Genomic DNA, 12,631 nt, shown 5'->3' on the forward strand with positions numbered 1-12,631 from the left:
TCCCCAAGCCGGGACTGCCCCTGTGCCTCTTGCTCCTTACTTTGAAGACTTGATTCTGTGGCTTTGCTGCCCCGCTGCTTGGGTTTCATGGTGCGCGACCCTGACTGCCTACCATGCTTTTCTTGCCTCTCTGTAGATGACAGCATGGCTGACTGCCCGCCAGCGAGCCAGGGGAGAACACTTTTCTCCAGGAAAGATGTGGCAAAGTCTGATAGAGTTCCCCTTGAGGAAACGAGTGACATGCGCTCATTATTGCCATTCTGACAGAGCTGAGAGAGCTTGGGGCTCCTAAGTAGGCATTCCTGGAGCCTCCTCGAGGACGGCAGTGTGAACAGTTGCTGGAGGTGCAAGAGTCAAGGCTTCTCCAGCAGGACTCATCAGGGAAGCTGCCTGTTTGAACCAGTCTGCTCCACGGGTCTGGCAGGGAACAGAGAATGGAGCTGATATGTTCGAGGACATGGATCCTGTTTATCCTTTAGATTCCTTGTGACTTAGAGCTAAAGCCTGGCTTTGGCTACTGGGCATGCTTGACATTAACAATGTGTTTTCCTTCTTCAGAAGGGCAGAGAGAGGAAGCGAGGGGAGGGAGTGAGGAGCCGGGACCTCAGCGGGCTGGCTGACCCAGAAGCCGACTGGAGGGGTGTGCATGGGACTGGGGGGGTTAGGGGGGCCTCTTCCCCTACTCGCTGCAATCCTGTTTGCCCTGCATCACTCCTGTTCCCCTGGAGCCTGGGTTCTAAACATAGATTGCATGTTTTATTAAGCCTGGGTTTGCTTTATAACTTTAAGTAAAAAGCTGTAGGCAGCAGGAAAATGATCTGTGAAAGGAATTTAAAAGCACATTTATTTAAGTACAGATGGTCCCCGACTTATGATGATCCAACTTACAATTTTTCAACTTTGTGATGAGTCTGTTGGGTTGGGACCTCACTGTGAGTCGTGGAGTATCTGAACACACTGGCATCGATTCACATCCTGGGACAAAGGAAGACGGACCCCCAGAAGGGAAAACTGATCGTGACCTCTGGGTGGCATAGCATCACATTTGCTATATTAATTGAATTTACTGCTGGTCACCACAAGGTTCATGGATTGTTTCACTCACGCCTAACACCTCTGCTAGTGAGGGGCAGAAAATCAAATGCTAAGATTGACAGCAGGGTTTTCCTTTTGCAGACTGCCATTCGTGTTTGTCTGTGGACAGATGTGTTCAGTACACAGACTGAGTCCTCCAAGGCTTAGAAGCTGGTCCGCTTGGACCTTGCAAGTAACAGAGGTCTGAGGAAGGGAACATTGTGTTTGTCCTGGATCAATAATTCCCTCTGCCTCCCTCCCCAGTCCCCCTTCCCCCAATTTTTCCCTTTTTGTAGAACTTATGCCTCATTTTTATTATGTAACTCAACAGAATGACTCAAAGGGCGATATTTCAGGCAGCAGAGTGAGCTGGGGTGGGGGTTTGGGATTGGTGAGGCAAAGAGAAAAGTGTGTGGAGAGAGATCTTATCGGGCAGAGAATTTGGGCTTCCTTCTGAATCACTCTGTGCAAACAGCCAGCCATTGGGCCTGCTTGTGGGCTGGGTCTTGATTCTATTGAATCAACTGTGACTAAAAGATACGGTAGTTTTAATTTCCTGTGACTCACGAAAGAGCCTTATGGGGCAAGATTTGTTCTAGGCCCCAATCTTTTGGCTGAAACACTTCAACTTTGCTCATGGACACAACTGGAAGACGGGACTTGGGCCGCCAGATGTCTCTTTTCAGTCACACCTCATCGTGAGGTTGCATTTTAGAAAACATGGGCCCAGATTCATCTTTGCTGGATCCAGATTGGCTGACGTAGCCTACTGATTTCAACCCCCTGAATGAGCTCAACAAATATGTCTAAAGTAGATGCTGGAGTCACACCAGCGTGGAGAAGGTGCTTGTTGAAGTCTTTGCCTTTCTCGACTCCAGGGAGAGGAACTACTTGGGCTTGAGGGTTTGTTTCAGCAAAAATCTAGAATGAGCCACATCATTTTGCACTTAACCATGATGAGGTCTTTTATTGCATTTATAAATGTCCCCAGAGGCTATTACTCAAAAGGGCTCGGCTAATAAATGAGAGAACTAATAATTATCTTATTTCAGATTGCTGACTGTGTGTAACTGCCGCAAGGGGTCAAAAGTGCCTGGTTTGCACAACATCTCCCCGACATTCTTACATGTGTGGTTATGGAATCGGTGCAGTGAGGGGTCAGGGAGCAGAGGGATTTGCACGCTCTTGATCTCTTTCATATCGGAGCTGCTTTCTGAAACCTGGCACAGGGAAGGTGAGTGTGTTGGATCGTTTGGGTGGGGCCACAAAGTCCTGTGGGTGTTCAATCTCGGCCCCTTCTGGGGAATTTCCCTTGCAGGGTTCTCATCCAGGCCTTAAAAGTTGGCAGCATCCCCCAGGAACTACCCTGTGAACAAATCCACGCTTCTGGAAGCATGTGAGTCTGCAGAAATGCCACATTCTCTTCCACGTGGGCTTTTGGCTCTGAGTCCCCCTGTGCTTCCTCAGCCTATGTACCCGCTGAAGAAGACAGTGTGTCGGAATGTGGGGAGGGTGGAGGCAGGCTTCATGCTGGCATAGTTTCACTTTTAGATGTTGGTGCTTGGCACGTGCCCATATTGAAGTGCAGCGGGCACCAGGGCTGGAGACACCTTTGCCCAGAGTGGAAAGGGACTGCTAGGTACTGTGAATGGCTTAAGAGGTACTGAGAAGTTTAGCTTTGCTCTGAAAACATGCCCCACTAGCTAGCTCCAGTTAGCTGAAATGCTGCAGATGAAGCTGTATCTCTTTTGACTTACACTGTTATTGGGAAGGTGTCCTGGTTTTGGCAACTCAGCAAGTATTAGCCTTCACTCTCTATGAGAATAGGTTTGTGGAGTCAGGGCTTTCGAGGCATAATTCACATACAGCAAACACTTCCACTTTCTTGGTCCACAACACTGAGTTTGGCCAGTGTGTGCAGTCCTGAAGCCACGTCAGGATGTAGAGTGTTTCCCTCAACCCAAAGTCCCCTGTACCCTTTAGAGCTGTGCCCACCATAGCCCCCAGCAACCACAGATCTAATTTCTGTTCCTTCTGCCTTTTTCAGCATGTCATGTACGTGGGACCTAAGGTGGTAACCTTTCACCCAGCTGGAGACTTCAGAGAGTATTTGTACTAGGGACCAGCAGCCCGTGGTGTTGTCCCCCAGAGAGGGGGAGAAAGCTGCTGCCTGCAGAGTGGCTGCTCCTGCTTCACACGCCCCCTGGCTTCTGAGTCCCTCCATCCCCTAGCTGGGCATGAGAGTGCCAAGAGGCCCAGTAGGAGGAGAAGCCTTCATGGAGGACAGAGGGCAAGAGCAGGCCTACCATGCTGACTTCCTCGTCTTGTGTCTGGCTGACTGCACAGGCGTGAGGCGGTAACCAACAACAGAAACAGATCCGGATGAACGAGCAAAAAAGACTTGACTGAACCAGTTTCCCCAGAATGGAGAGGAACTGGGGCAGCTCTGGGGGCCCACAGAAGAAGCTGGTGGACCATTTCACCGACACCCCAGGAGCAAATCAGTCTGACTTGTGTTTGGCCCTTGAGTCCCCCTGCTCGAGGCTTAGAGCCCTGGAGAATTGAGGGCAATCCCCATACTGCATGCCATGGATGGTGGCTCCCCTGGAGGAAGTTGGGGTGCTGAGACTAGAGCATGCCTCCTCCAAATGTTGACTTCCCCAGGAAAACACCAGCTCCCCTAAATAAGGATGCGTCTATCTGCGAGGGTGATAGTGTCACCCTCATTATTCATACATTCCCTGGGCCTGAGAACTTAGCTGGAATATACTTTGTTAAATAGTAATATTTATTCTTATTTGAGTTGTTTTCTTTTTAGGGCTTGTTTCTAGTTGCCACATGTATCTTCCTTCAGTGTTTCCACATTTAACATTAGTATTTTCATGTTATATTTGTAGGAACACATATGCATTTGTTCCTATGACTTGAGCCCCTTGGTGCTAATTACATTGTCAGTTTTATGTTTTAGTTTTATCTATTAATTTTTTTAGAGATAAGATGTTTTTTACTCTGTCACCCAGGCTGGAGTGCAGTGGCACCACCATGGCTCACTGCACCTTGAACTCCTAGGCTCAAACGATCCTCCCACATCAGCCTCCCGAGTAGCTAGGACTACAGGCACATGCCTGGCTAATTTTTGTTGTTCTTGTTATTTTTTTGTAGGGAAGACGTCTTACTATGTTGCCCAGGCTGGTGTCAAACTCCTGGTCTCAAATCATCTTCCTACCTTGGCCTCCCAAAGTGCTAGAAGCACCCAGGCTATTGCATTTTTAGGTTCTATCAACTCTACCCTGAGAACTGCCTTTGGACTTTGTCCTTAAATAAACAAAGGACTGAGCTGATCCTATCAGCCCAGAGCAGCAGCCCGGGAGCCACCATGGGACCCAGGAAAGCAGCCCTAAATGCCTTGCTTATGATGCAATCTCTTGAAAATAGCCCAACTTCTGTCTCCTGCCTGTGAAATAAGCTTGCCTCGCTAATTCTCAGAGCTGGGATTTTGTGAGAAAGTTGTCAGGAGCACACTGGGGGAAATGTAATTAGAAATACATGTTATGATCCATTAGAATGACAAGTTGTATATGTCCATCGTACTTTAAGGCATCCAATATATTCTGCTGTGTTTGTGAGTACTTTATTATGTTAAAGAATGCTATCCTGAAAATTGTCCCTGAGATTCACACTTGATCTCAAGTTGATTGAATTTGGAGAAAAGAAAAAAAACACATTAGCATGTTATTTTTTGACATTATTTGAGGGTTTTCATGGATGTACACTGTGAGGGAGGTGTGTGAGACATGTGAGACATGTTCCAGCCCAACCCTTGTTCTTATGAGGCTTGGAGGGATGACTCGCTTCCTTAAGGTCACCCAGCTGTGTGAGTCACAGCTGGAATTTAGACTAGGGTCTCCTTAGCGTCTTCGTTCTGAGTTCTTTCTTGAATGGGCAACTTCTGTGATTTGGAGCACGACCAGACATTTAACTACAGTGGGTAGAGCCAGCCAAAGGTTGCAAAACGTTTCTACTTCTTCCTTAATGGCTAGGAATTGGTGATCAGAAATAACAAATACATGTCAAGGATGTTAAATTGTATAATATTTTGGGTTTCAAACAGACATGATAAAAAGGCTCAATTATGGCAAGCCTTCAAAGTTAAACTGTTCCTGAAAACAGTGACAAAGAGAGTCCAGGAATGGTAAGGGAAATGTGGTATTTTATTCATGTTTATGTTTGGCCGCAGTTGACCAAAAACGAAGGTTGATACAATTCTCTCTTCCAGGCTGTGTATAAGTTGACAAATGACAGGAACAACATTTGCTTCTAATCACCCATCCATCTTAATAATGTCGAACAGACACAGTGCAGAAACTATTGCACAACCACCAGCATTTCATGACATCGGAATCCTTGCCAATTTGAAAGAGGTCCTTGAATCCGGGGAGAGTTACATCTTTAAGTTTTTGATCATGATCCTCTTGGAACATACTTATTAGGGCCGTTTGTTGATGACAACATTAAGAACTAACAAATTATCTTCTTAAAATATAACAAAAACTTAATGGTTTCATTAGAGAACTATAAAGTCTGTTATTTAAGAGGGAAATATTGTGCTGTTTAAAAGCAGGAAAGAATTACTGAAGGACTCTTCCTGGTCTCCTTTCTAGAACTGAGGCAAACTCAGCTATTGTAGTCAAAAGAATTTTTTAAAAAATTAGTAAAGAGAAGAGCAGAATCTTTGTACATTGGATGCCAACCAAGTCTCCTAATAACTAGGAAGTTATCAGTCACATAAATGCATCAAGTTTGCATTTTTTTTAAGTTAAAAAAGGAAAGTGAATTATTCTAAGAAGTTCTACTTTCTCCTACATGGGAAAAGGGCCATTTTTGTTGTTTGGGGCCTGGTGTGGGAAAACAGGAAGGGTGTCTGATGAGGAGTGCCCACCTGTAAGTGTGTGTCACCAGAGAGTAGGAACTGCTGGTCATTCCCGGTTCCCTGCAGACCCCTCTTTCTAAGCCGAATTCTGCTTGCAGCCCTTGCAGGGGTTTGTATCTGGCATGCTTCGGAAGTGAGAGCTAGCGGTGCCACTCTCCCTGCATTCTCTGGTGCACGGAAGCTCAAGGGTCTGGGTGCCCACATGCCATCTCCCAGGTGGATGTGGTCACCTCTAGAAAAAGCTAGTTCTGGGTGAAGTGGGAGGTACAAAAGGCAAGTTCTTCATGCGGCAGAAACCATTTACTGGCATGGGGAGTCTAGCGACCATTGTAATAACAGTGAATTGAGACGATGATTATCTGAATGGTTCAAAGAATTCTGAGCTGGGAGCTGGAACCTCTGGGTTCCGGACCCACATCTGCCACTAAGGAATATGTAAAGACATACGGTGGGAACCCATTTTCTCCGGTGCAAAATTAGGGTTTCTTACTGAGCTTGAAAGTATGTGGTTGATCCAAGAGAGTCGATGAGTTTAGCTTTGTATTTTGCATGTGAAAATACATCCTTTGAGGCCGAAAAAATACCAACTTTGTGAAACTGTGCAACAGTGGGACCAGAGTGGGCACAGGTGCTTCTCCTTAGGGATGCTTCAGAATTCGCGGGCTACACCCTGGGGGTCCCCTAGAAGAACCCATCTTGATCTGTTGAGGGTGGGACTTTCCGATTTTTAAAAATAGAATTTATGTGGGGTCAAGAATCTGAGGCACAATTCTAGAGGGGACCTAGTTAGGCCCTTTATCCTTAGCTAAAGGGCTTGGAGTTCACCCTGGGATGGCTGGAGCTCTTCACCGCCCAGGCTCATTCGCAGACAGCGGAGGCGCAGGGTGACCATGGCCGGTTGGCACCGCAGCCCCCTGCTTGCCTCACTGGAGGGAACCGTGTCTAAGCAGAAAGGAGGCTTCAGACGAGGAGACTTATGGCAAAGAGTGCGTCGCCTCCCAGAGATGTTTTCAGCCCCCAAAGGCAACCGACGTGGTCCCCGTCTGCAGAGACGGCCTGGCAGGGCGGACCGGAGAGGCCTTCGGAGCGCGAGCAGAGGCCAGGCTGGGCGGGGACGGCGGCTCGGCGGTGCACTTGTCCCCACCCAACTGCCCACCGCGGCCCTGAGGGGTTTTCGACGGGGTGGAAGGGAACCGTGGCCGTTTGAACGCGCGGACAGGGCGGGCTCGCGGCGGCTATTGGGGGCCAACTTGGGTTGCTTTGAAAAGGGACCCACCCAGCTCTGGGCCCCCAGCTGCAGCTCCAGGCAGGCCTGACAGGTGTCAAAGGGCGTTTCCCAAACCAAACAGACCCCTCGCCCCCCCGCGTCGGCCGAGGGTCACTCGGCTGCCCCGCAGCCCGGTGTTTGCGCAGCTGGGCCCTGGTTCCTTTGGCCCGGGAGGGGCGCGCTGGGGCGGGGGTAGGTTAGAGGAGGGGGCGGGGGGAGGGGTGGGCTGGAGGAGGGGGTGGGGTAGGGGTGGGCTGGAGCGGGGAGGGGTGCGAGCCCTGCCCTTGGCGGAGGGGGGCCACTTGGACGCGGCCAGGCCCCGGGGCCTGGACACTGTGAGCCCCGAGCTCTCCTCCCGCGCCTGCGAGGAATATAGTTTTCTGGGCATATGCTGGAAGGAGCTGTCGGGCTCGAGAGGTCCCACCGCCACCGCGAGGCTGCTGCCTGAGGCCGGGGTCCTACAGCGGGACCCAGCCGCCTTTCCGAGGGCCGGCGTGCCTGCCGCGACGTGCGGTTCCGCGGAATTCCAGCGTCACCTGAACTAAAAGCAGCTCTGCAGCTTTCCGCGTTCATTGAGAAAACGGGAGCTGGTGCTGCCGCCCTTCCTTCTGGGCTGCCTCCGGCCCAGCACCGAGAAACCGAAACTCCTCGGGGGCTGGAGGTGTGTAGGAGAGACAGGGAGGGGGCCACAGCCCAGGACCCTCCAATTCCTCCCGCCCCGCCCACCCAGTGTGACTGTCCTTCTGGTCGTGGGATGCCGAGCTTGGAACTGGTCATGAAATAGGGGTGCAAAACTCATGCGACCCTGAGGACTTTAGAAACCCTTACAGTCCCTGGGGAAACAGAGAAGGGGCCCAGAAGCCAGGAGGGGACAGCAGTCTTCCAGACTCCGGCGTGTTCATTAGCAAAGAAGGATTTATTTTTTCTTTTGAGGGGAGAGCCGAACAGCTGTGATTTTTGGAACACTACCTTTGTCTTTCACTTTGCTGTTTTCTGTGTTAACACGAATAAATCAGAAGCGACTTTAAATCTCCCTCTGCAGGACTGAAAACTGGCTTTACAAAAAGATGTTAAAGTAGGCGGCACTTTGCCTCTGTGGGTGAGGCACGCAGCGAGAGAGACAGGGTTCCCTGAAACCAGAGGTGGAAAGGACTGAGCTGGCTGACTCCCCTCCTCTCCCGATTCTCTCCTCCAAGTGTTTTCAAGAGGAAAGCAACATGAAAAGTTCTGATCATTTCTACCCAGGGAAACTTTTGTGCCCTGCCCATAGTTGCTGGTCTGTTTCAGGTTTATTTTTGGGTCGGATTATTGGCCCTGTGGGCGCAAATGCCTACTTCTTGCCACAATTCGACACTATTATTATCACTCTTTACGACTATTACGTAGATGTAATCCAAATCAGTCAAGACTCATCATCTGTTAACCGAACTTACAGAAGATTATTTTTCTCTCACATTCCTGCCAGAAGACACTATCCTGAAATAAACGCCACTCTCCTTCCCCACCTCACTATATGTAGAGCTCAAATCATCCTCCTGTCGTGGGTAATATGAGATCTACCGAAGAATGGCAGCCATGGCAATAAGGCCTAAGTTTCCAGTCGCTGCATTTCCTACAGTTTGTATTAACTCTCTAGGATTATGCAATCCATGCACTGTTAGAACCTTACTGCCTGGGAACCTACTGAGGAACAGGTGTTCACCCTGATACTCCCACTGATGCAAACTCTCCCTTACATTTGTAATATGGGAAACTGTCTCTTCCTCCTCTCCAGGCGGCATTTTCTCTTTAGACTGCAATTGAAACAGTCAGGACACTGCCACCGTTTCCAGTGAAATCTTTACAGATGCGGGGAGAGTGAAAAAAAAATACTACCCATTGATTCTCACCCAGATGAAAAAATGTGGATGGTTTTGTTTTGACAAAAACACTGTGACATTTAAATCACTCTTGAAATTGCCCTGAAGACACCCTTGGTGTATTCAGATAGTCTTAAGACAAAATTTAAGTTTCCAACTTTTTGAGCCCCAAATCAGAACCTATTTACCTGAAAATATCTGCTTGACTCTAGGCTTGTTAAGAGCTCACCTTGCCTGCTAAAGAATTCTTGGGGGAGAGAGGGACACTTTCCTCTCGTTTGTTCTGGTAGTGCTTAGGTGACTAATTAGAATTAGAGGAGTAATTGGTTTTCAAGTTTTAAAAAGCCCATGAATGGAAGTCCTGTCTGGAAATTTGTGCAGCAGTGTATCTTGTAAGGAAATCTGCAAGCCCATACTATAATACCTTTATCGAATTATTCAGGAAAATATTTTGATCTCCAAAGGATGTTTCTTGAGACCCAACCTGAGCCCATTTTGGGGGGGGAGAGGGGAAAGGCGTAAAAATCTCTCCACTTCCAACCCATCACCACAACGTGTTAAGTCAGTTGTGAGTTTTATTAAAAAATAAGCACTATGCTTGGGTTTCATAACATTTATACATGAATATGTACACAGACACAAATAAAATAATATTAAAAATAAAAATCACACTTGCTTTCAAGTGGCAGTGGTCCTGGCACCCCACATACATAATCAACTTTTCCTCTAAAGAAACTGGTTGGCCCAAGGAGACCACAGTTAGAGAACCACTAATAAAGCTGTCGCCCGTTGCCTGCAACATTTTCAATTCAGGTTTCAAAAATATATAAATAATTTAATTACAAAACCCAACATTTTTTTTTCCTCTTTTGGCACAGTGAAGCATTGGTCAATAGCAAGACATGACTGAAGAGTCTCTGACATCTCTCTTACGCTCAGTCATACCTGTAAATGCCATATACGTACACGGATGGGGGCCCAGAAACCCCAAACAGTAGTCATATCATTTATAGTGTGGAAAGGTTCCCTGATGTACTTAGCGGGGAGGGGAGGGACATAAATCAGTGGAAGGTGCGACAAAAACAGTAGGAATAAGGGGAAGCCTGGGCGTTAAGAAAGACAAAAAAAAAAATCCTTATGAAGGGTGGGAGGGACAGGCTTCGCCAAGAAACTAAAACAAGAATTGCTTTGGTCCTCCGTAAAGTTATAAAAGACAAAGGAAAATATCCCGGACTAAGTTAAAACACTCCTGTCAAAATCCTCTAGCTTTAAGGCACGTTTGATGGAGATTTTTAAAATTCATTTTCCTCTGGATTGAAAGTGCAAAGTCCGCTGGCCCGCGTTCCCGCCTCCCCGACGGCGCAGACTCGGCGTCCCGGGGCCCAGCGGGGCGGCTCAGGCCAGGAGCGTCTCCACCGGGTACGGCAGGTGCGGGCCGGGGCGGCGGGCCGAAGCAGCCTGCAGGGCCGCGGGCAGCCGCAGGGGGCAGTACAGGTGCGCGCCGCCGGCCGCCGGGCCTCGGAGCGGCTTGGCCGGGGCCGCGGCCGAGAGGGGTGCGAGCAGGAGGGGCGGCGCGGCCGGAGGCACCTCGGCGCCCCGCGCGCCGAGTAGCGCTGGCTCGCCTGCGCCGTACGCGCAGAGCGGCAGCAGGGCCCCGCCGGGCGCCGCAGGGAGGAGAGCGGGGAACGCGGGCAGCGGCGGGCAGGGCGCGGCGCCCCACAGCAGCGGCGTCCCGGGGGCCGTGTCCCTGAGGCGGCGGCTGCGGAAGGGCTTGCTGAGGATGCTGTCGATGGCGAAGGAGCTGGAGAACTTGCCCGCGGGGCTGCCGCGCTCCTCCTGGCGGGCGGGCGAGCGCGTGGGGGGCGACGCCGGGGCGGCGGGAGCGGGCGGCGGGGCGGCTGGGCGGCCCGGGGCCTCCTCGGGCGGGAGCCCGGGCGCGGGGGCGGGCGCGCGGTGGCTGAGGCGCTTGCGGCGGCGCCGGAAGACCCCATCGGCGAAAGTGTACTCGCTGTTGGGGTTGAGCATCCAGTAGTTGTCCTTGCCCCAGGGCCGCGAGGGGTCGCGCAGCACCTTGACGAAGCAGTCGTTGAGCGAGAGGTTGTGGCGCACCGAGTTGCGCCAGCCCGTGTAGCTGCCGCGGAAAAAGGGAAACTTGCCCATGAGGTACTCGTTGATCTCCGCCAGCGTCAGGCGCCCGCCAGCCGAGTCGCGGATGGCCATGGCGATGAGCGCAATGTAGGAGTACGGAGGCTTGGGTCGCCGCGTGTACGGCTTGTTGCGCGCGCCCTCGCCGCTCCCCGCGCCGCCCGCGCCAGGCCCCGCCGCCCCGGCCTCTGCGCCCCCCGCTGCCGCCGCCGCTACCCGGCTCTCCTCCTCCGCGCCCGGCCTGCCGCCCGTGCTCTGTTCGCCGCCGCCAGGCGGATCCCCGGCGCCGCCGCCCGCGGCCGGGCTGTTGGCCGCGCAGTCGCCATCGGAGCCCAGGGAGTCATCTCCTGCCGCCGACAGCGGGGACGGCGCGTCGCTGCCGCCCGCGCCCTCCAGGTCACTGGCCGGCTTGTCCCCGTGGGCCGTGCGGGGGGCGAACACTTCCAACTTCATGCCCGCGCACCCAGTCCCTGCTCGGCGTCGTATCCTCTTCCTTTTCGCGTCCTAGTAGGGAAGCTGGTGCCGGGGAAGGGGATGGCGATCCCGGGCTGGGGGTCTTCGCCCTTCTCTCCTGCGAGCTCCTTCTTGTCTTGCGAGACACAGTGACTTTTCCGGAGTCCTCTTTCGCTCGGCTTTTTCTTTGGAGGGGCTGTGAGTGTTGGGTGGACTAAGGGGCGGAGAGGGAGGAGTTGGATGGGTGTCGCCTTCGGTTCGAGGTTGAGACTTTGGGGTGAGTGTGTGCAGGGGCTGCGGTTCCACCCTCGGGTGCCCGAGCGCGCCGGGCTCAGAAGGCTTTCCTGCTGGAGGGAAGCAGCGTGCGCATCTGCTGCTCCTTAAAGGAGCCTAGGAGGGGTTCTTCACTGGCGGTCCCAGGTCCCGTGCGGGCGTCCTCGGGGCACGGAAATGGTGCCAGATGATGTGTGTACCACCGTGGGGGAGGATCCGGCGCCTTCAGCCTTGAGCGCCTGCGGAGGCGAGTCCCTGAGGCCGCTGCGCCCGCGGCAGCGTTCCCGCCTCCGACCTCAGGGGCAGCATCTCCGCGCTGGCCAGCCGCGGCTGCGTCTCGCCTCCACCTTCGGGCCGGCCCAATATAACCCTGCGCCGGCTCCGCGGGGGCGGGGCCTGGGCGCGGACGGCGAGGGGTGGGGGAACGAGGTGGCCGGGGTGGCGGCAGCTCCCTAGCTCTCCAGCGGGCGCGCACCAGGCGGAGGCCACGGTACCGCGCGGCCGCAAACTCGCTGGGAGCAGGTTGTTTGTTTTGGGTCTGCCGGCCCCGCCCTTCTCCTCCCGCCAATGGGGAGCGCGCGCGCCGCTGTGGGTGTGGGTGTGCGCGTGTCTGTGAATGTGCGTGTGTGA

General features: G+C 52.3%; 1 protein-coding gene and 1 long non-coding RNA gene across 2 annotated transcripts; one reads left to right on the top strand and one right to left on the bottom strand.

Moving 5' to 3' along the window:
- The first annotated feature begins 770 nt into the window (after positions 1–770).
- Positions 771–4,780, top strand: LOC105725733 (uncharacterized). Its single transcript, XR_001109349.2, has 3 exons — positions 771–2,308; positions 2,393–2,470; positions 3,122–4,780. It is a non-coding gene; the product is annotated as an uncharacterized LOC105725733 (long non-coding RNA).
- Positions 4,781–9,687: 4,907 nt separating this feature from the next.
- Positions 9,688–12,340, bottom strand: FOXQ1 (forkhead box Q1). The gene has a single exon (XM_021676174.2). The coding sequence runs from the start codon at positions 11,726–11,728 to the stop codon at positions 10,526–10,528; it is 1,203 nt and encodes a 400-aa protein (XP_021531849.2). The 5' UTR covers positions 11,729–12,340; the 3' UTR covers positions 9,688–10,525.
- Positions 12,341–12,631: the final 291 nt, after the last annotated feature.

The sequence above is a fragment of the Aotus nancymaae genome, unplaced genomic scaffold (genome assembly GCF_030222135.1).
Source record: "Aotus nancymaae isolate 86718 unplaced genomic scaffold, 86718_ANA_hifiasm-v0.15.2.pri h1tg000098l, whole genome shotgun sequence".
Taxonomy (NCBI): domain Eukaryota; kingdom Metazoa; phylum Chordata; class Mammalia; order Primates; family Aotidae; genus Aotus; species Aotus nancymaae.

Bases quoted from the DNA above. Each gene is read 5' to 3' on its own strand.
- FOXQ1 (XM_021676174.2), bottom strand. From the start codon at position 11,728: ATGAAGTTGGAAGTGTTCGCCCCCCGCACGGCCCACGGGGACAAGCCG.